The sequence below is a fragment of the Lethenteron reissneri genome, chromosome 4 (genome assembly GCF_015708825.2).
Source record: "Lethenteron reissneri isolate LAM-NWPU_2019-01 chromosome 4, ASM1570882v1, whole genome shotgun sequence".
Lineage (NCBI taxonomy): Eukaryota > Metazoa > Chordata > Hyperoartia > Petromyzontiformes > Petromyzontidae > Lethenteron > Lethenteron reissneri.
Genome location: NC_083782.1, coordinates 5,625,282 through 5,647,381, shown reverse-complemented (window position 1 = coordinate 5,647,381; position 22,100 = coordinate 5,625,282). Strand labels below are relative to the sequence as shown.

Genomic DNA, 22,100 nt, shown 5'->3' with positions numbered 1-22,100 from the left:
TTTAGTTGAAGTTGAAATGATTCGTGACTCGTCTGACACCGTCATCTCACTGCACCTGATCGTGCCTGGGCAGCTGAATCTCGGTTTCAGATCCTATCATCTCAGCAGCGCGCAATGATTTCAACACGGCCATTATGATGAACCTTTTGAGAGCGAGAGAGAGAGAGACTGAAAACCCAGACTCGGAGCCCAGTTCGTATGACACGACCATTATGGAGCCACCCCCAAACGACTTGATGATAGCATTGTAATGGTACGAGTCTCCATGTAAGGTCTCTGTGTCTCTGGAAGTATGTGGGTGTCTCTTTACTTATTAGAATCTCCGTGCAAGTCTCTAGGTCTCAATGTAAGTACGTTGGTTTTCTGGTGGGTCTACATATGTGAGTCAACGAAATTCTGCAGATATCTGTGTAATATTCGAGTCTCCGTGTAAGTCTTGTGGGTCTCGAGTCTTTGGATCGCTACGTGAGTGTTTGCGTCTTTACGTGAGCCTTTGGAAGTCTGTGGTTGCCTACGTAAGTGTACGGGAGCGGTCGTACAACGGTTAGTGGCAATGCGTTACGAACACGGCCAACACCGGTGACAATTATCTGAACCAGCCCTGGGCCTCCCTTAGGTCGACTCAGCCTCAAATGAGTACCTGATGCGGTGTGTAAACATCGCCACTCGCGAGACAAAGGCGGCCGGGCGTGGTGCTGGCCACCCACCCCCTCGTGTGCCGTGCCGGCCTTCACAGGTACTCGCTAACAGCACTTGCCCCTACAGTCTGTTACAGGCTATACGGGGGGGGGGGGGGGTGTCTTTGTACGGGACTCCGTGCAAGTTTGCGACACGGCCATTATGAATCCACGACGCAATATCTATATATTTTTTTTTCTTGCTCGCCGATAAAAAAGCCGACGCACGTTCGCCGAGTTTCTCCGTCTTACTCTGAGCTTTTTCGGTAAAGTCAGGTAGGTGAAAAATGAAATTAAAATTGATAAAAATAAAATATTAAAAATCGCGACGTTTCGGAGGCAACACAAGTCTCCGTCATCAGGTGGGACCGTCACAGCCAGATTTGCTGTATCTGCTGTATATTTGCTGTATAAGCGTCGTGATTTTGATTATTTTATATTTTTTAATTTAAATTTCATTTTTTACCTAGGTGACTTTGCCGAAAAAATTACGAGTATGAATCCTTGCGGTCACGAAAGCTTCAAATCTAGAATTTCTCCGTCTTGGCATGCGAGCTAGCGGCGACTAAAGGCTTATGAAATGTGGCCTGGCACATGCTTGGCATGCCATCGCTGGACAGGAGGGGACTCCGACGCGGGGGGGATGTGTTTGCGCCGCAACGCGGATGGACGCGCAATTCACTGCCGCGTGCTTGAAACTCCTCGCTCGCTCGCTCTCGTTCCCTGCCTCGTTGGTCCGGTTGCTCGTGCGCAACGAAAGCACACGGCCAAATGGAACAAACAAGCGAAGGAAAGGATGGCGGAGGAACGGAGGTGACTGGATGGTTCCGAATGTATATAAAGCGTAACTCTCTGTTCTTGCGTCTCTACGTGTATTATAATAAAAACATACATTAGTGTCCATTTGCCGATTTGGCTTTTCACACCTGTGTTAAACGCGACCACTGCTGGGACCGCATTGCTGGACAAAGGCCATTCCCATGCCGTGTTGATGATGGGTGCTCGTTTGACCATACTTCACCATGCTGGCTGATGTAGGTTGGTGAAGATTGTTTGCTGCGTGTGAGGCACAGTGTCGGTTCAGAGGTCGCTCACCACTGGGTGGGGGATCAAACTTGGCTTGCCGGTGTGGTAGCGATCAGTGCAGTGCCCTAATCACTGCACCACCGCTCCCTTCTTATTTTTGGCGCTTTTTTCCTGGATAAAAGAGAACAGCTGCGGTGGCTAGGAGATGTTAACTACCTCGCCTGGTATACAGGAGATCGTGGGTTCCATCCCGACCCTGACGCCTGCTGAATATTTGGAGGTTGCGTGTCTCTCTCTCATCACCATCATCACGGTGGCTAGGAGATGTTAACTACCTCGCCTTGTATACAGGAGATCGTTGGTTTTATCCCCACCCTGACGCCTCCTGAATATTTGGAGTTTGCGTGTCTCTGTCTCTCGGTCCCCGTAGTCGCGTGGATTTTTCTCCGGGTCCTCCGCTTTTTTCCCTCCACATTTAGAATCAACATTCGTTTAATGATATTTGGCTGCTATACATTTCAGCACGATAAACCACTTAGTTGAGCTATCATTTGTGGCCAGGTCACTTCTGAAAAAGAGCTCTATCGCTCGGTGAGTCTCCCTAAATTTGTATTTAAAGCTTTCGTGACTGCAGGGATTCATATTCTTGGTTCTTTCGGTAAAGTCACGTAGAAGGGAAATAAAAAATATAAAAAATAAAATTCTCACTTTTTTCAAAATTTCTTGCTGTGGATTTCACACCTGATGATGATTGCTTGTGTTGCAGTCGAAACGTCGTGAGAATTTTATATTTTTATATTTTTATTTTATTTGTTTATTTCCCTTCTACATGACTTTACCGAAAGAACCACGAATATGAGTCTTCCATAGTAAAATAAAATATATATATACTGTTTAGTTTAGTATGATAGTGAGCACAATGGACTTGCGACTTCTCGATTGCAAGTTGGATTCCAGTTCCTGGCCACGGCAGTTGAAACAACAGTTGAAGTTTCTTAGACCCCCCTCCCACCTGTCCACTCAGCAGTATAAGTAGATAAACACCACATTTCACCGCCTGTGGTGGGGTAAAATGTGGGTCCTCTACCACTTTTCTCAGCAGCGGTAGCAAGCACGTACACAGCTGCACCTTCCACACACTATTAAACTTTTACTGGACGTTTATTTTCACGACGCAGCATGCCACGAATGTTTTTTTTTTATTCCCCTCACCAAAGATAAAGATCTCCTGTTGTAACCTTTGTCAACTTTTTGGGGCAAGTGCTGTTAGCGAGTAGCACCTATGAAGGCCGATACCACAACCCCCGCTGCCTTTGTCACCCCCCCCCCCCCCGGCGATGTTTACACTCCGCACCAGGTACTCATTTGAGGCTGAGTTAACCTAGGGGAGGCCCAGGACCGGTTCAGATATTCGTCATTGGTGTCGGCCAGGAGCGGGAATCGAACTGGGGATCGCCGGGTTTCGTAGTGCAGCGCGCTAACCACTTCACTTACCGCTCCCCCACATCCCCCTCATAGCATGTGTACGAGACAAAGATCCCCCGTATAGCCTTAACAGGATGTTGGGGCAAGTGCTGTCAACGAGCACCATGTGAAGGCCGGTACGGCACACGAGGTGGTGGGTGGCCAATACCACCCCTGCCTGCCTTTGTCTCCGCAGTGGCGATGTTTTTATCCACCGCACCAGGTACTGATTCGAGGACCGAATCGACCTAGGGGAGGCCCAGGACCTGTTCAGATAATCGTCACTACTGGTGTCGGTGACCGTGAATCGAACTCTGGGTCGTCAGGTTGGTAGCGCAGCGCGCTACCTGCTAAACTACCACTAACCGCTACACTACAGCTAACCACTACACTACACACACACGCGCGTATCTTTACCCATTTGAACTTCAACCTGTTAATTAGATCCGCTACAAAGCTATTGACTGTCGTGTCATGTTGGAGCCTTTGTCGCGAGGTCAAAGGGCAAGGGTCGCTTTGGGGGGGGCTGGAGGGGGGGCAAGCTCGGCGGCCTGTGTCACATGACTGCCGAGTAGCCATGACAACGGCTCCCCCCCCTCCTCCTCAACACGGCCGCCATTAATCCCTGCCCCCCCCCCCCCCCTTTGGGCAATGGGCTCTTTGTCGAGGTTCGAGGGGGCGACTTTTCATCTTTCAAAAAAAGAACGAAACCGCCCAACCTCTAATTGTGTCGTTGTCATGCGCTCGCTTTATTCCCTGCCCCCCCCCCCCCCCACAAGGTCCACTGCTCTCTCTCTTTTTTGCGGCAAGCCTCGACACGGCTCTTAACATTCGCGTTCCAACAAAGCGATTTTCTCTCTCAACTACCCCCCCCCCCCCCACCTCTTCTTCCGCTGTTTGTTTTTTTTCGTCGTGAAAATCTCGATTACCGCGGTGAAAACGTAACCAGCAAAAGAACACGGGAAATTTCTATATACGTGTAATAAAACATCTACGCGTTTTTATTTTTCATGACCCCCCATCACAAGCGGAAATTCCACATTCCTGTGGCAGCACTAAATCCCTCTGTATAAAAATGTCTTTCCGGTCGTGTGGAAGGGGAGGGGGGAAGCGTAGGAGCGAGTGGTTCGCGCGCTGTGCCGATGGGCCCAGTGACCACCCTGTGTTTTGATTTTGCGCTAACATCAGCGGCGAAGCGATGCCTGAACAACTGGTCCTGGAAGCAACCGCCGTCATGATGGTGGTCGTGGTCGTCGTGGCGGCAATGATCGTTGGTGACGATGGCAGTGATCCACAGTGGGGTGGTGTTAATTGGTGAACGATGACGGCAGAGTTAATGTTAGAAGCGAAGGTAATAGTTGTGGTGATGATGATATAAATGTTCACGGTGGTCATGATGATGATAGTTGTCAAGGATCTGCTGATGATGGGTGGAGCGAGAGTGTTGCGGTAAAAGCACGCTGCGCTACAAATCTAGCATCCCGAGTTCGATTCCCGCTCCCGGCCAACACCCAGTGAGGATTGTTTGAACCGGTTTTGGGCCTTCCCTAGGTCGCCACAGCCTCAATTGAATACCTCATGCGATGTGTAAATATCGCCAAATATAGTGAGACAAAGGCGGCCGGGCGTGGTGCTGGCCACCCACCCCCTCGTGTGCCGTGCCGGCCTTCATTAGTGCTCGCTAACAGCACTTGCCCCAACAGCTTGTAAAGGCTCCACCAGTGGGGGATTTGTGGTAATGAAGATGATAGTGCTAGCAATGAAGATGCAATTACGATGACAGTGAGACAAAGGCGGCCGGGCGTGATGCCGGCTACCCACCCCCTCGTGTGCCGTAACGACCTTAATTGTTGCTCGCTAACAGCACTTGCCCCAACAGCCTGTTCAGGCTATGCGGAGAGGGGGGGGGGGGTCTTTGGTAATGCAAATTATCATTGTGGTTCCAGTGACGATGCAATGACTATGACAGTGGTGACGACGACAACGATTACGATAATTGACTCCAACTAGGAATTTAAACTCGCCGCCTGCCAGTCTCGCGCTTGGAGGCCCGGCGGCGCGGCCCCCCCTCCGTGATGAAACGGAGGCGCGCGAGCGTTCCGGTCTGTTTCGTGTCGCTCCGCTCGTGTAGACGTCGCGGGCCCCCGTGCCGGGCCGAGCGTGGCCTGTGCCTGGTGCGTCGGGTCACCAAGCCCGCCCGCCCGCCCGCCAGCCGGCTCGTGCGCCTCTCCCGGTGATATTTAATACTCCGGCGGTCACCGCCAGCAGGGGGGAGTAGTCGTTGCCCGAAATGCTCCTGCAGCGGATCGAGTTTCTCCCTCTACGCGCTCACCAGTGAGGATTGTCTGGTGCTGACGCCCCCAGCTCCGGTGCGTTGTTGGGGCCCGCGTGCGTACCCCTGTGTACGTGCTCCTGTGTGCCAGTCATCGCGGCCAGTCGACCCACGGCACCTTGAGTCTGTCCCTTGACCTCCTGCCTATCGGACGTTCGCGCCTTCACGTGGCCTTAATGTGCACTTAGCCTGGCACAAGCGCCGTGGTGACGGCGGTTTTTGTGGTTAGTGCGCTGCGCTATGAACCTGGCGAGCCGGATTCGATTCCCGCTCACGGCCAACACCAGTAACGATTATCTGAACTGGTCCTGGGCCTCCCCTTGGTCGACTCAGCCATTGAATGAGTACCTGGTGCGGTGTGTAAACATCGCCACTGGGGAGACAGGTGGTTGGACGTGGTGCTGGCCACCCACCCCCTCGTGTGTCGCGCTGGTCTTTAAAGGTGCTCGCAAACAGCACTTGCCTCAATAGTGTGAGGCTCCACAAGGGATCTTTTTCTTTTTGCGCGCGCAGTGGTTAGCTTGCTGCGCTACGAACCCGGCACCGCGAGTTTGATTCCCGCTCACGACTATTAACAGCGACGATTATCTGACCCGGTTCTGGGCCTCCCCGAGGTCGACTCAACCTCAAATGAGTACCTGGTGCGGTGTGTATGAATCAGTACTGTTATATTCATTTACAATATGTAAACATATCACGTGTTAATATCATATACTATGTACACAAGTGGCCTGGCGTGGTGTTGGCCACCCCTCCCGTTGTGTGCCCTGCCGGCCATCCCAGTCGCTCACTCACAGCACTTGCCCCAACAGGCTACTAAAGGCCATGTGAGGGGGGATCTTTGTCTTTGTGCCTGCGAGTGTTCGTGCTAGTGTGACCCACGTGACAACGCAGCATGCCCTGCGTTGTCACGTGACAACAACGACATCATCATCACCACCATGTTCAATTCACTGCTGGATGAAGGGCTCTCCAATGCCGTTTGGTACCTTTTAACGACCGCACAACGCTAACAATCCGGACAGAAACCCGTGCTCATGAGCCGATTTCATCGCTCCACATCTTGGGCAGACGGGCTCCCAGGACGCCTCCGCTCCCCTTTTACTGTCACTCCCATCGTGAGTCTCAGCCGTTAATTTTATCTTCACTCCTCGTATCGGCGTGCCGCGGCCCACCCTAGCCCCACTCGCCTCTCCGGGCCATGTGATGCCTCTTTGCTTGAGCGCGCGTTCTCCGATTCACGTGCCGCTCTTCCCGTCTCTCCATAGCGATGTTAACTACCTCGCCTGGTATACAGGAGGTCGTGGGTTTGATCCCGACCCTGACGCCTGCTGCTGTATATTTGGAGTTTGCGTGTCGCTCTCCCTGTGGTCGCGTGGATTTTTCTCCGGGTCTTCCCCGGTTTTTCCCTCCACATTTAGAATCAACGTCACCCGTTTTAGAGTGTTTGGCTGGCTGTCCATTTCCAAGTGACGATGAGCCACTTCGTTCAGCTATCATTTATGATAGCCAGGTCACTTCTGAAAAAGATCTATTTTGCTCGGTGGGCCTTACCTGGTAAAATAAAAAACATTCTAGATTTGAAGTTTTCGTGACTGCAAGGACCCATACTCTTTGGTTCTTTCGGTAAAGTCATGTAGGTGAAACAAATAAGAATAAAAATAAAAAAATTAAAAATAATAATAATAAATAAAAGTAAATAAAAATATAATTTTTTTTATAAATTATTTTTTTGATTTTTTTCACCTACGTGACTTTACCGAAAGAGCCAAGGAGTATAAAATAAAAACAGTTATTCATTGCAAGCAGGCGCTTCTTTTGTTCAGACATTTCCTTTTCCTTCGCACGCGTCGAATAAACCGGGCGAACCGCAATCGATTGCACGCAACTTATGCAAATCGTATGCAAATGCTCCGCTAATGTTACTTTGGGCTAACGGAGCAAAACCAAATCCGCATCTGTTCCTCCCCCCCCCCCCCCCCCCGCCGTTTCTCTGTGGTAAATTCACGCTCGTTAAGAACGACACGATTACTATTGTAATGGACCTCAGGTCTGCCCTGCAGCACTTGTCCCCAACAGTCTACGATGCTACACGGTGGGGGCCTGGAGCGATGGGGGTGGGGGGTGTATTTGTGGGGGTGCTGTTGTCGGCGGTGGTGGCGGCGATGGGGACGCCTACATCCAGCAGTGGATTGACAGAGGGCTATAAATTATTACGTTTTTTTTAAGTCTTTCATTTAAAATGTGTTACTTGCGTGCGGTGGAAATCCGCCGGGCCAGTTGTCCTCACCTCCTCGCAAACGCGATAATGAATCCCAGAGGGGCGACGGGAGACAGAGGGAGGATTGGGGAGTTCACAGCTTTCCCGGAGAGCGACGGGGGAGCTCTCCGGGAAGGGGAAGAGAGCGGAAGAGGGAGCATCTCTCCTCTCCCGGCCGCACTCTCTCTCATCCCCAGCTCTCTTCTTCCCCTCCTCGCTCGTGATCTCTAAATAACAAGGGGACATTACTGTCTCGTGGTAGAGCAGGTGAGACGCTGCCCACCCCTCTGCCTTACCGACCAGAGGTCATTTGGAAAGGGATCTGGACAGGACCTAGTTCTACGATATCCGCTTCCGTGTACCGTTCTCAAATGTCTCTTTTTTTTGTTCCACTGCGCAACCTCTTTTGCTCATGCCGGGACTGTGCCCAGCCAGCCGCAGCGTGGGTCAGGTGGCGTCACCACCACCACTACCAGGTTGTTTTTCCCACTGCAGAAATCGTGTAAATAACGCGATCTAACCCAAAAACGTTTATTATGAATAATGTTGGTCGCGAAAGCCTACGTGTTAAACAGAAACCGTGCCGTTACCGACCGATCTCGCACTTAAACAAATGCGCCGTGAAGGCCTCAGCGCCTGGCCCCCGCTCGCCCCCCTGAGCCAGTTTGCAGGTTCTCGCAAGGCCAGCGTGGTGGCGTGGCTTGGTTCGGCACGGTAAGTCGCCAGTGGAAAATCACCCAGACTCTTGGGCAGTGGTTCTCAAAAAATGTTTTGGCTACTGTGTACCACCCTTGTTGAATTTTGTTTCAGCCGAGTTAACTCCACCCCCCCCCTCCCTTGCCTGACCTAACATTGCTGTGAAATAAATGTATGAAAATTTTACGTCAATTGTCCATTTTGTGAGGTAATCCGAACTAGCTGTTATTCACTTTAAGCGCGTAAAAATAAAATCAACGGACGCTTGCGTGCGTGACGTAATTTGTTCGCGATCGCTGGTTACTTTTGTTAAACCCGCAATGTTTACGATCATTGAGTTGAGAAATGTCTTTTATACGCTTCTATGTTACCGTTTGCATTAAAACGTTATCTTAGTTATGTTATATTGGCAGACTCAAACATGATTATTATTCTCATGTACCATATATAAATCACCTGAGGGTACCCCCGTGGGACATGCCACGTGTACCCCCAGGGGTCCGCGTACCCCCCCCCCCCCCCCCCCCCCCCCCGGTTTAGCACCCACTGCTCTTCGGGATTCTGCGTTTGCTTGGCCCGGCGGATGTGGCAGTGGAAAAGTGCGCAGTATCCCGAGTCGCGCTTGTGTGCTCGAGAACCGAAGGGATGCTTTTTGGTTTTCCGTCGACGCCGATGGCACAATCGGGGAGAAAAATTCATGCGGAAAATATCCCCGGGAAAGGAGGGGAACGTACGGGAAGAGGAGGAGTTGCATGGGTGGTTGTGCGAGTCATTAGGGTGATGGGATGTCTCGTTGGACAGGAGGTGCTGGGCAGGGTTAGGGGTTAGAGGGGAGAAGAGACGAGGGCTAGGTTTTCCTTGATGAAAACAGGTCGGCTAGCTGCCCCGTTTATTCCGATGCCTCCTTGAAGTGTCGTCACGCTCGCAGACAATTCTTCTTGCTGTAACGATCACTATTTTGTGGTGGCGGGGGAGGGGGGCTGGTAGGGTGGCCCATTGGGGGGGGGGCATTGGCTGTTGTGCTGCGTCGCTGAGCAGACTTGGTTGGGTCAAATGTAAAAAGGACCACGATGCTACCTTCCAACTGGGCCTCACCGCGCCTTGGCAGTACCCCGCAATCTTCCCCGGTTAAAGCCGCCGCTCATTCCGAACCCGGCCGCCCTCGGAGGAAAACGCCGAAAACTTGCGCCGCGCGCCGGTGATAAATCCAAACAATTACGCAATAATTTAATTAGGCCTTTTTAAAAAGCCGCCGATTAAGCAGTTGACCACTTGGGCTTTTGTGCCGCCGTTTAGCGAGCGTGATGGAACGATCGCAGATGTTTCTTGCGAGGACCGGTAGCGAGCGAGCGTGCGGGACCGTTTAACCGCCTTAATGAATCACCTGAGTAGCCGCTCGCCACCGCCCTTCCCCCCCCCCCCCCTCCTGGTTCCGTGCGTTTTACCGATCGTCTGCCACCGCTCGCGTCTCCGTACGTCTCTTTGTTGCGGCGGCGGCGGCGGCGGCTTCGGCAGCGGCAGCTTACCGTGGCGTGAAAATCTCGTGGCCTCCATAATTTAATACGTCCGATTGAGGCCCCCGCCCCCGCAGTCGCAAAGGCCTGGGTCTGGAAACGCAGGTGGAATTGTACGTATGTGTGTATGTTGAACTTCTTTCGCCCCATACGTGGCTGGCCGTGCTCATCGAAGGTGCGTGCTAAAGGAGGCGACGCAATTGGGGGGGGGGGGGTCTGTGGTCATTCACCCGCCCCATGAGTCAATGAATTGTCACAATTTGGGAGGCAAGATTGAACGGGCTTCGTGATCGTTCCATGTATTACTATTTTGGTATTTTTATCAGGTGAGGCCGCTGAGCTTATTAGCTTCTTTTTCATAAGCGACCTGGCCACAAGTGATAGCTCAACGAAGTGACTTATTACGCGGGAAATGTATAGCAGCCAAAGACTCTGAAATGCGTGATGTGGATTCTAAACGTGGAGGGAAAAACCAGGGGACCCCGAGAACAATCGACGCTACCATGGGGAGAGAGCCACGCAAACTCCAAATATACAACAGGCGTCGGGGTCGGGATCGAACCCACGACCTCCTGCATACCAGGCGAGGGAGTTAACATCTCGCCACGGCGGCGCCTATCCACGTTTTGCACCACTGCCCTCGCCAACTCCTGGTGGCAGGGTGGTCGCCCAACAGAGCGACGTCCAGGCTCCAAACCCCGCTTAGCTGCGAGGACGTGAGGGGAACCGGGGGGGGGGGGGGGGGGGCGGGGGGGGCGCACTGTCCCACGTGGTTTGGTCGAAGGCTTCGATGCGTGTTGTGCGCGATGGGGGCCCACGCCACCGCTGCAGCCACCAGAGGCGCGACCACACTACGATCGATTCGTGAACAGAGTCGTGACAAATCATCGCATCACGTGGATGGTTGCGGTGGGGGGTGGGGCAGGGGTAGGCCTGGGAGGGGCATGGCGAGGGGGGAATTCTTCAGCTCTGATTGAATACGTTATTGATTTTGGAATCGAGTCGTGCCAGGGTTTGGTATTCAATACCGGCGGATTACTCCATCTCCGCTGCCAAAGCGGCCCGTTTGGTGAGCGCGGAGTGGGGGAGGAGCAGCAGCGGCCACGGCTTCACATGTCACGTGACCTGCACATTGCACGTGCAATGCTGCCAGCCTTGTCGAGACCACCAACTCAAGAGAACAAACGAAGTTTAGCAGATCTTTATTTTAGTCGGTTCCGTGATTATTATTTTTTTGTCCACTCAGTTTATTTTAGTTTTGCTCACGGGAGGAATTATTTGCTAAGGGGCTGAGAATAAATCCGCAGTCATCCAGCAGTGGATTTACAAAGGGGCTGTTCATGCACTTGTACAGATGGCTTAATTGCTCGCTCGCTTTTTTAGTAGTGGGGGGATTTTCGAACCTCAACGCGCACTCCCACTAGAGTGCAATTTACACGTCTATCCATAGTAATCCTACATTGGACGAATGTGGCGTGCCAAGATAATTCTCGGAACTCTGTTCCAGACTTTAGGCTGAAATGAAGCGCGGTCTGTGCACGTAATATTGCGTATCATTTACTTGGTGATGATAGTGGCAATGATGATGGCAATGACTGCACGGGTTTCCCTCGCTCTACGCGGGTTTGGGTTTATACGATTTTCGCGCTGTGTGTGCCGCTAACCTATTTCTACTCAAACTTCGATGTACTACACGCTGTGAATTCACTCTGCACGCAGGGCTATGTGGTCGGACGTGGGACAACATTGTCTATGTGCTCTGTGCGCTACTGGACATGCAGCTGTCTCGCGCATTGCATTGTGGGTTGGCTGCGCTCCATCCTGCGCGGCTTTGCTTCGTGCGCCGATTTTTATTTTTTCTGAACGCATCTGCCGCAAAGAGCGCGGGAAACCCGGATATCGAGGATGATGACGACAAAGATGAAACTGCCGGAGCGCAATCGTAATGGTGACGGCGACGCTGGCAACGATCATCGCGGAAGAAAAGTCTAAGGCGCAGCCCTGCAGTTGCTTGCTCGCTCCGCTGCTGTCCGCAAGGCCTGCACCAGAGGGAGCTCTGGAGGCCAGCGGGAGGCCCCCTTCGAGCAGCCATTTGGCCTCCTCTTCCACGCCGTGCCAGCGCGTCTTGGAAAAAGGGGTGTTAGTGTGCCCACACTTAACCGTGTCGCACTCCACCCTACCGATCACAGACTTAGCCGTGGTGAACCCATTAACACTGCGGGCTGGGTGGACGGAGACTCGGGGTGGGGGAGGTTGGGATTTAAGAACTTCGCCCACCCCCCCTCCACGTTGTTTGAAATAACGTGCTGGGGAGATGGAATTGGCCCTGCGACGTCCCGATCGCTACGTCTGGCGGTGCTGCTAAACCGTTACACCCACGGCGTCACGGTGGCGGCGATGACAATGAGCAAAAGCGAGTGGCAATGATTATAACGATTGCGGTGGCGACGTTGATGACGATGACGTCACCAATGATAATGATGATGATGACGACGATGGTGATGACTTCATCCCCCATCGCTCCTCCACCGTCTCTCATTGCTCGGCGCGTTTCGTATTCGGTTTCAGCTCGGCGCGCGTCAGCAAATGAGGCCCGGGGCTTAATTAGCGCAAATTAGGGCCCTCCTCCGCCTCCTTGCCGGGGGGGGGGGGGGGCTTCTGGGAAATCAATAAGCCCGGCGAAGTGCCCCTCTTAGGGCCCCCCCGATCGCTCAGCCTGCCTCCGGCTGTAACCTTCCACCGAACCCAGGCTCTAACCTGCACTACGTAGCTAATTTCATTAAGTCCAGCGCTTGTGCATTCGCCACTTTATTACAATAACAACAACGATGATGATCGTAATACGTTGTTCGCGGACAGCCCCCTTGGCAATCCGCTGCTAGACGAGGGTTTCTCCCCACGCCGCGAGGGTCGCGGGGGTCGTATGACCATACTTCACCACGCTGGTCAGTGGGGGATTAGTGAGTGAAGGACGGGGAAGCGTACAATCGCAGTGCGGCAGAGGTCGCAACCGGGTACCCGATACCCGTACCCTACCCAATACCCGGCTACCCGTACCCGGCCGGGTACGGGTTCCCATTTGCGACCCTGGTGCGGCCGGGTACGGGTAGACAGTGAGTCACTGGTGAGTAACTGTTTGTCACTCATTTCCCAACGTCTTGTCTCTTCTCACAATTCAAGTTCCTAGAATCAACCCACCCACGCCTGCAACATGGCTTCATCCCAGAGGTCGCAATCGGGTACCCGATACCCATACCCAGCCGGGTACGGGTAGGGTACGGGTACGGCCGGGTACGGGTACGGCCGGGTACGGGTACCCGTTTGCGACCCTGGTGCGGCCGGGTACGGGTAAGGAATCAAAACCCGTTTGCGACCTCTGCAGTGCGGCAATGGGTTTCGCCGCACTGCCCCCTGTTGTACTGCAAGAAGTGTAGCCAGGCAGGAGCTTGTGACAGCTGTTACGCCTGGTTTGCCGCCGGCCCCAGCACTGTGCAGGCTGAAAGCTGCTTAGCTTACAAAATCAGACAAGACCAGGCGCGTTCCGGCGGTGGTGGCGGTGGTGGTGGTTGCATGTCAATGGTTGTGGTTTTTTTGTGTGCCTTTCAGAGTCAAAAGTGTTGAGTTCCTTCTCAAATGAGCATTGGTGCATTGATGTTCATTTCCTGTTCAAAGCTCTGAGCCGGTGGTAGAATTTCCACATTCCTATGGCGGGGGGCGAGAATATCCATTTGACAATCATCGTTCACCTGCCCTCAAAGTGGTATTCATTTTATCGATCACGGAGGGATAATGGGATGAGTCAATCCCCACCCCCACCGCCCCCGTTTGTTTTGTCGTGGGACTACCTGGCCAGGGCAATTGTCTTTGCTGGTGGTGTCTTCGTGGTGGTGTGTTAGTGGTGTTGGTGTGTTGGTGGTGGTGTGTTGGTAGTGGTGGTGGCTGAATCATGTAGCCCGCATACCCAGCCACCGCATGCCTAAACAGCTTTTGTTTGGCCGGTTGGTGCGGCACGGGCTAGAGAAGAGATGGAGTGATGTGGTACAGGAGGACGTGGAGCTGAGTGGACTTGCCGATGACTGGTACCAGCAGTGTCAAGATCGGCCTCAGTGGAGAAGGCTCGTGAAGGACGCAGCTACTGGGCAGTTGGAGGCAATCACCCTCCAGCAACGGAGGGCGGAGGAGCGATGCTCACAACAATGAGCAGAGCGCCGGATGCCTAAAGCACAGCAAGTTGGCACAGTAGGGGGCACAGGTGGTGCAATCGGCCAGTCATCTCAGTCGACCCGTGGCACCAGGGTCTGCCCTGTGACCTCCCTGCCAGCGGGCGTTTGACACTTCACGTGGCCTCAAGGTGCACATAGCCTGGCACAAGCGCCGTGGTGACGTCACCGCCACTTAGTGGCGAATGACTGTTTTTGATGGTGGTGTGTTAGTGGTGGTGTGTTAGTGGTGGTGGTGTGTTAGTAGTGGTGGTGGTAGTATAGAAGTGGTGGTGGTGGTGTGTTAGTAGTGGTGGTGGTTGTGTGTTAGTGGTGGTGGTCGTGTATAAGTGGTGGTGGTGTGTTGGTGGTGGTGGTGGTGTGTATTAGTCGTGGTGGTGGTGTGTTAGTAGTGGTGATGTTAGTGGTGCATTAATAGTGGTGTTTTGTTACTGATGGTGGTGGTTTGTTAGCAGTGGTGTCGTCATGTTGCTGGTGGTGGTGTAGTCATGTTACTGGTGGTGGTGTGTTCGTGGTGTTCCTGGTGGTGGTGTAGTCGTGTTCCTGGTGGTGGTGTGTTCGTGGTGTTCCTGGTGGTGGTGTGTTCGTGGTGTTCCTGCTGGTGGTGTGTTCGTGGTGGTGACCGCGTCGCGTTAATAGTGCTGCTGCTTGCGTGTTATCGCTGGCGGTGGCGGTGGTGGCGGTGCTTTGTTAACGTTAGCGGTGATGACGCGGCGCATTCGCTCTTATTCTCGGCGACGACAATGCTGCCGCTGTCGACGACAATCCTGGCGCCACTGATGGTGGCCGTGCGGCTTTGCCCTCCGCGGGAACCGCTCCGAAGGCCCCCGCGGCCTCTACGGCTGCGACGGCGTCGCGCGGAAGAACCCGACAAATGTGGCACGGGGATCGAGAGCTCGCCCCCCCCCCCCGCCCCCCCCCCCTCATCAGCACTGATGGCTATGTTCATTAGACGCGCTCTCGGGGGGCCGCATTCATTAGAGAAGTGCTCCCCCTGGGACCCCTTACAATATGGCATCACCCCCCCCCCCCTGCAATACAGACGCCCTCCCCCCCCGCCCGCCCGCCCTGGTTAGAGAAGGAGGATGTCTCGCTCACGTGTTTGGGGGGGCGGGCTCGGAGGGGAGGGGGGGTGTCGGGCAGGAGGGAGAGAGAGTGGTGGAAGGGGGGGGTGAGAAACAATTGGGGGGTTTGGATGTAATGGGATTGGGTGGTGGGTGGGGATTGGGTGGTGGTGGTGGGGCAGGGGGAGGGGGTGTTGGGGTGGGGGCGCGTGTAGCGTTTTAACGAGAACCGCCTTTGTTAGGAGAACCTCTTAAATACGCGACCCAAATGTTGCGAGCGTAAAGTTTATGGGGTTTTTTTTTGCCGATGCGATAATTAGGTAGGGGTAGGGGTGCCGGGCGGTGGGTGGTGTGATGCGTGTTGGGGGGAGGAATTTGATTATCGCGATTGGCAGCCACTGCTCCTCCAAAACCTCTCTCTGCACCGCTCACCCCCCAGCCATTACCACGGTTATTGTGCCGCACCTGCGCAGTTAAGGGCTGCTGCTGCTGCTGTAGCTGCCACGGTGGTGGTGGTGGTGGTGGTGAACGCACTCTGCTTGCAATCCAGAGGTTGCGGTCCGATCCCAGTGTGGGTTATAGTCGTGGGGAGCGATAGTGTAGCGGTTAGCGCGCTGCGCTACGGGTTCGATTCCCGCGCACTGCCAACATCAGTAATAATTATCTGAACCGGTCCCGGGCCTCCCCTAGGTCAACTCGGCCTCAAATGAGTACCTGTTGCGGTGTGTAAACATTGGCACTAGGGAGACAAAGGCGGTCCGGCGTGGTGTTGGCCACCCACCCCCTCGTGTACCGTTCCGGCCTTCACAGGTGCTCGCTAACAGCACTTGCCCCTACAGTCTGTTAAGGCTATACAGGGGATCTTTGTCTTTGTATAGTCGTGTGGGTTATAGTGTGGGTATAGTCGTGTGGGGATTCCACCGCGTCCTCCAGGACGTCTGGCCAGCCGCGGCTCTGCCGAGCTCACTCGAGTGGAGGGCCCTCCTTCTATCGAATCCGTTGTATTAGAAATGTACGGATTACGTGGCAATTGATAACACCGGTACATATATAGTTGGAGTGAATCCCCCGGCCGTACTTTCATCTTATTCTTTTCCGAGTTGGCAGTGGTGTGAATGTGTCGGATCGATCCTCGCTCGCTCGCGCTCGCTCGCGCGCGCCCGCGCGATCGTCATCGTCGAGTTTAAACGGTGAATCGCCACGGTGCCTGCGACCCGGAGGGACCGTTCGCGACGCAATAGAAGAGCGGTGGAACGCACGACCCTACGGTCACACAACCCAAGCCAAGCGGCAGACTCCCAAGGCCACCCAGGGCCACCCGAGCCACGCGGGCCAGCTGGGCCAGCCAGGCCAGCCAGGTCTGCCAAGCCAACGTTGACCAACCGAGGCCACCCCAGGCCACCCCAGGCCACCCCAGGCCACCAAAGGCCACCCATGTCACTCAGGGCCACCTTATCGACCGATAGCTTCTCCCAGACGGTATTGTGTGCCCCCCACCCCTCCCCCGGCACTCGCCGTCTCGCTCTGACAGAACAGACGAACCTCGCGAGGACGCCTTTGTTTAAAGCGCACGCACGCAGACGAGAAGGACAATAAATAAATAACAAAATGTGAAATCCGCCAGCGTACGCATTAAATGTAAGCCTCTTAGCTAATGCCTCTTAATTACTGCCACAAAGTGAACAACACGGACGGGCGATTTTGGAAATGTAAAATAATAGCTTTCTCAGGGTCACCACCGACTGCGGTTCGGTGTCTCTTTGCCGACGCTGCCACGCCACCATTGCCGTCGCCGGCACCGCCGGTACTATCACCGGCGCGGGCTTTTTGTTTGGCGTGAATGCGCTATCGGTGTCACGGAGCCGTCCTCTTTGTGTTCTGCTTTTAAGGCCGCGCGTGTTAAGTGGCCGATCTCCACGGCGGGTAAAAATGTGACATTTGCTTGGGAAATATTTTTTATTTTGTCTCCGCGTCGCCATCGCGCGCGTTTTTGTGCGCGAGCGGCAACGTAGCGGTCAGCGCTACGCTGCGCTACGAATCCAGCGACCCGAGTTCGATTCCCGCTCACTGCCAACACCGGTGACGATTATCTGAACCGGTCATGGGCCTCCCCTATGTCGACTCAACCTCAAATGAGTATTTTGTGTGGTGTGTAAACGTCGCTGCTGGGGAGACAAAGGCCGGCGGGGGTGGTACCTGCCACCCACTCCCTCGTGAGCCGCGACAGTGCTTGCCCCAACGGTCTGTTGAGGCTATACGGGGAATATTTGTCTTTGCGGCGTGTGTGTTTCTTTCAAAGGCTTTTTTTTTGTTAGACGTCGCGATTCTTCCTGTATATATAAAAACAAATGAAACCGAGCGGTCATTCACTCTGAATCGGTGGTGTCAAGCCGCGAGACAAAAGAGACTTCCGGCTGGGAACTCTTCCCAGCGAGCAGTGCACCATCCTGTGTCGCACAACAACAACCGCCGGGTCGAGCGCGGTGGCTGTCAGTGGTGAGCGCGCTGTCAATAGCCTGGAGGGACCTGAGCTGGATTCCCGGTCACGGCGAACGTCGCTTGCGCGTGATAACTGAACCGTTTCCTGGGCACCCTCCCCCCCCTCCCGCTGAACCCCCCACTTTCACCAACTCGCACCGACCAGCGTGGTGAAGTATGGTCAAACAGTCCCCGCGGCCGACGCGATGCGGGAAGGCTTTTGGCCAGGCAGTGGATCGATATAATGGGCCGCATTCCGTCGCGTGACGTCAGAGCTCAGTTAACTTGGCCTCTCTGTTATCCACATTTGGAGGTCACAACGTATGCAGTGGATATGCTCCGATCTTAGTGTTCGTCACCTGTCAATCAAATGAAACATTTCAATTCCCAGGGCTGGAATTCGGCCAAATTAAGCGAGAAAGCCAAATTTTGCTAACCGAGGTGAGGCCATCAACACCTTGCGCCGTGGAAGTCTGCTAGCGTCTACAGAAGTATTACGGGTTGCTGTGAAGTCTAATGAGTGAAGTCTAATGGGTCCGCATGTGAGTTAATGGGACTCTCTTTGTGAGTCTATGGGTTTCTTTGCATTGCTATGGGTGTAATTCTATGGGTCTCTACATTAAATCTCCTCTCTCTCTCAGTTCTGCTTGTAAATCTGTTTAATCGCCTGCGGTTGAAACTTGGAGGTTGTCGTTAGTCCCAGGCTCAGCGTCTCTGACCCCCCTTAGCCACCTCTTGCTTTCCACGTGCAAGTCTGGTTCTTTGGTCACTCCACTGCTGGATGAGGGCCTTCCAACGCCGTGTGGGTCATGGGGGATTATTTTTTATGCACTTGGCCACGCTGGACGGTGCGGGGTCACCGGGGAGCGGTGGCGCAGCGGTTTGCACGCTGTGCTATGAACCCGGTGGCCCGAGTTTGATTCCCGCTCGCGGCCAACACTGGTGGTGATTAACTGAACCGGTCCTGGGTCTCCCCCGAGGTCGACTCGGCCTCAAATGAGCACCTGGTGTGACGTATGAACATCGCCACTTGGTGAGCGGGTGTGGTGCTGGCAACACCCCACCGCTTCGTGTGCTGTTCCGGCCTTCATAGGCACTCACTAACAGCACTTGCCATAAGAAACCCATTAAGGCCTATACCGGGGGGGGGGGGGGGGGGGTACTGGTGGGTTGGTAAGTGAGTGTGCGTGTACATACGCATGTTTGTGTGCATGTGTGCGTGTGTGTCATCGCAAGGTGCACCTAGACTGGCGTATGCTCCCTTGGTGACGAACTGCGGCTGTCGATGTCATTGCTGTTGTTTTTGGCGTGTGCGAGGAAGCTCTTTGCAAACGGGATGTTCCATCGCAATTCATTTTTCCAGATTCAACATATATTTTGCAGACTATAAGAAATTAAATTAAACAATAAACCCTGTCCCCCCCCCACTCTGTCCCTCTCGCCAGGCTTCCACCTGAGCGGCACGGTGACGGAACCGGCGTCGCAGTCGGAGCCGGAGCGCGTTTACAGCGTCGCCATCAGCTTCGACCGCTGCAAGATCACGTCGGTGTGCTGCGGCTGCGGCGAGCGCGACATCGTCTACTGCGCCCACGTCGCCGCGCTCTCGCTCTACCGCATCCGGCGCGCCGAGCGCGTCCGCCTGCGGCTGCCCATCTCGGAGACGCTGTCGCAGCTGAGCCGCGACCAGCTCCAGAAGCTTTGCCAGTACCTGATAGCGGCGCACCACACCGAGGTGCTGCCCACAGCACAGAGGCTCGCCGACGAGATCCTCTCGGCAGACTCCGAGAATCAACCAGCTGCACGGTGAGAGCCACCGGCGGTCGGGGGCGGTGGGCGGGGCGTGGGGGACGGGTGGGGGGAGCGCCGGCATCGACGGAATCGGGTCGAGCGGCGAGATTCGGGATGCGTTTGCCGGGTTCGGCGATACCGGGTTTCGGCGATGTGGGCGGATCTTGGGCGTACGGTGACATGTTGGTCGGCGATGCTGGATTAGTGATGGGGCGTTAACCGGGTATGCGGTGAGATGCTGCTCGCATAGTTAGATCGGCGATGACTGGGTCATTATCTGCGTTAACCGGATGCAGAGTCAGACGTTAGATCATTGATGGACTGGATGCATGGCGGGACGCTGGTAGTAATTGCCAAATTTGTGGATCCGGAATGGTGATACAGACTTGCCGGATCCAGCGTGAGATGTTGGTAGTGATGCCAGACCATTGATTCCGGATTAGTGATGGGGCGTTAACCGGGTACGCGGTGAGATGCTGTTCACATAGTTAGATCAGCGATGCCTGGGTCATTATCTGTGTTAACCGGATGCAGAGTCAGACGTTAGATCATTGATGGACTGGATGCATGGCGGGACGCTGGTAGTAATTGCCAAATTTGTGGATCCGGAATGGTGATACAGACTTGCCGGATCCAGAGTGAGATGTTGGTAGTGATGCCAGACCATTGATTCCGGATCGGCGATACAGATATTTTCTTGGGTGCATGGTGGGACCCCGGTAGTGATGCCAGATGGGTGAAACAGGGTTTGCCGGGTTGATAGGGTGGGACTGCTGGCAGTTTCGGCGTAAACGATCGTATCGGTCAACGCGGCTGGCCAGGGTGCTTGTGGCCCGGAAAACCGAACCCCTCTCTCCCTGCGTTCGGGAGACCAGTTGCTATTTATGTGGCACGCACGGGCAACACGCGTGTGCTCTCCCGCGGCGGTTTTGCGTGTTCACGTCTTGACGTGGTGGTCTCCCCCCACGTGGTTGCGCAGGCGCTCCGGACCCCACGGCGGGCGCGAGCTGTGGACGACTGTGAACTGCTGGCACCTGGACGAGGAGCAGGTGCAGGAGCAGGTGAAGCAGTTCCTGTCACAGGGCGGCTACTATGGCTCCGGCAAGCAGCTCAACTCCATGTTCGCCAAGGTGTGTGCATGCGTGCGTGCGTCCCTCCCTCGCTCTGTCTCTCCCTCGCTCCCTCTTATTTGTCTAAATGGGTGCCGCCACCACAGTAGGCCTACGGGAGTCCTGACGCATCCATCCGTCCGACTGTCCGTTGCTCCCTCACAACATTCGTCCGTCCGGCTGTCCCATATCGAGGGATTTGCAGCGCTCATCCCCCACCCCCCCCCATTCATCGTTTGGTTTCTCCCGCGAGGGAGTTAACGCGAGTGTTCGACCGGAGGGCATCCTCAACGAGTCTCATTTTCGTACGTCGGTGTCGCCAAATATTTCGACAATTTTCCTACCCTCAATATCTCGCTTGCCTTTCAACATTCCTCTCATCCTCTTCCGCCGGTTGTGCCGCTAAACCAAATCTGTTTTTCACGTTCGCCCGCCACGTGACAACTTTTCTTGGTTAGCTCCGTCGCCGGGTGGTGGAGAGTTCGAGTTACATGTTGACATTGCACGCTGCACGATGATCTAACCTCAAAATATATATTTTTTTAAACAACAATTATGCGTGACTCACCGGAACCGTTTTTTGACATTTAAATTATTTTCTTCTCTCGCTCCCTTGCTTGCCCTCTCACTCGCTCCCTCGACCTCCTCCGCTCTCCCTCCTTTCTCCCGCAGGTGCGGGAGATGCTGAAGATGCGGGACTCGAACGGGGCGAGAATGCTGACGCTCATCACGGAGCAGTTCATGGCCGACCCGCGCCTCGGGCTGTGGCGGCAGCAGGGGACGACCATGACGGACAAGTGCCGGCAACTGTGGGACGAGCTCGGTGAGAGACGCCGCGCCCGGCCATTTACCGGGCAGCCGCTATCCCCCCCCCCCTCTTCCCCGCCCTGGTCCTCGCCCGGTTAATGTCCGTTTCTCCTGCTCGCCATGTGCCTCCGTTGGATTCCCACGGTCGTTTTGACCTGCGGCCGAGCACGGGACTCGCCAAATCTCGATCGCGGTTTGTGCCGTCCGCCCTGCGGCAGACGCCGCTACCGCCACCCCTACCACCCCCCCCCCAACCCACCACCGAATGTAATCCGGTTACTTTAGCGATCGATTCCTATTCGGCGGATTAGTCGGTTCCATCGCTCGACTAATCGGATAACAGGAAAATAGTCTCAACTCTGTACCCGCGTGCGCCGCTGGACGGGAGGTGATGGGGCGGAATTTGATGACATCATCGACATCATCGGCCGCACCTCCGATTCAGCACGGTTGGCTCTACGTACGGTGCGAAAGAAGTTCAACATACATAGAGACGCGCTTGCATCGCGCTGGGCGTGCCTTGTAGGCGGGAGGCAGGATTCGGGCGCGGGCGTGATGTTTAAAGCGGGCCGTGAGGGAATTGACCACTAAAAGGTTTTCGATTAAATGAATCCACTGCAAAACGAACCTACCACACACAGCCTTAACAGGGAATCGAACCTGCG

General features: G+C 54.5%; 1 protein-coding gene across 1 annotated transcript in view; it reads left to right on the top strand.

The window, feature by feature from the left end:
- Positions 1 to 22,100, top strand: part of ZSWIM5 (zinc finger SWIM-type containing 5) — a 99,032-nt gene that overhangs the window by 53,241 nt on the left and 23,691 nt on the right. The window contains 5 exon segments of the mRNA XM_061562782.1: positions 19,177 to 19,517; positions 19,519 to 19,534; positions 20,499 to 20,530; positions 20,533 to 20,649; positions 21,301 to 21,451. Of these exon segments, the coding sequence (XP_061418766.1) occupies positions 19,177 to 19,517; positions 19,519 to 19,534; positions 20,499 to 20,530; positions 20,533 to 20,649; positions 21,301 to 21,451 (657 nt within the window).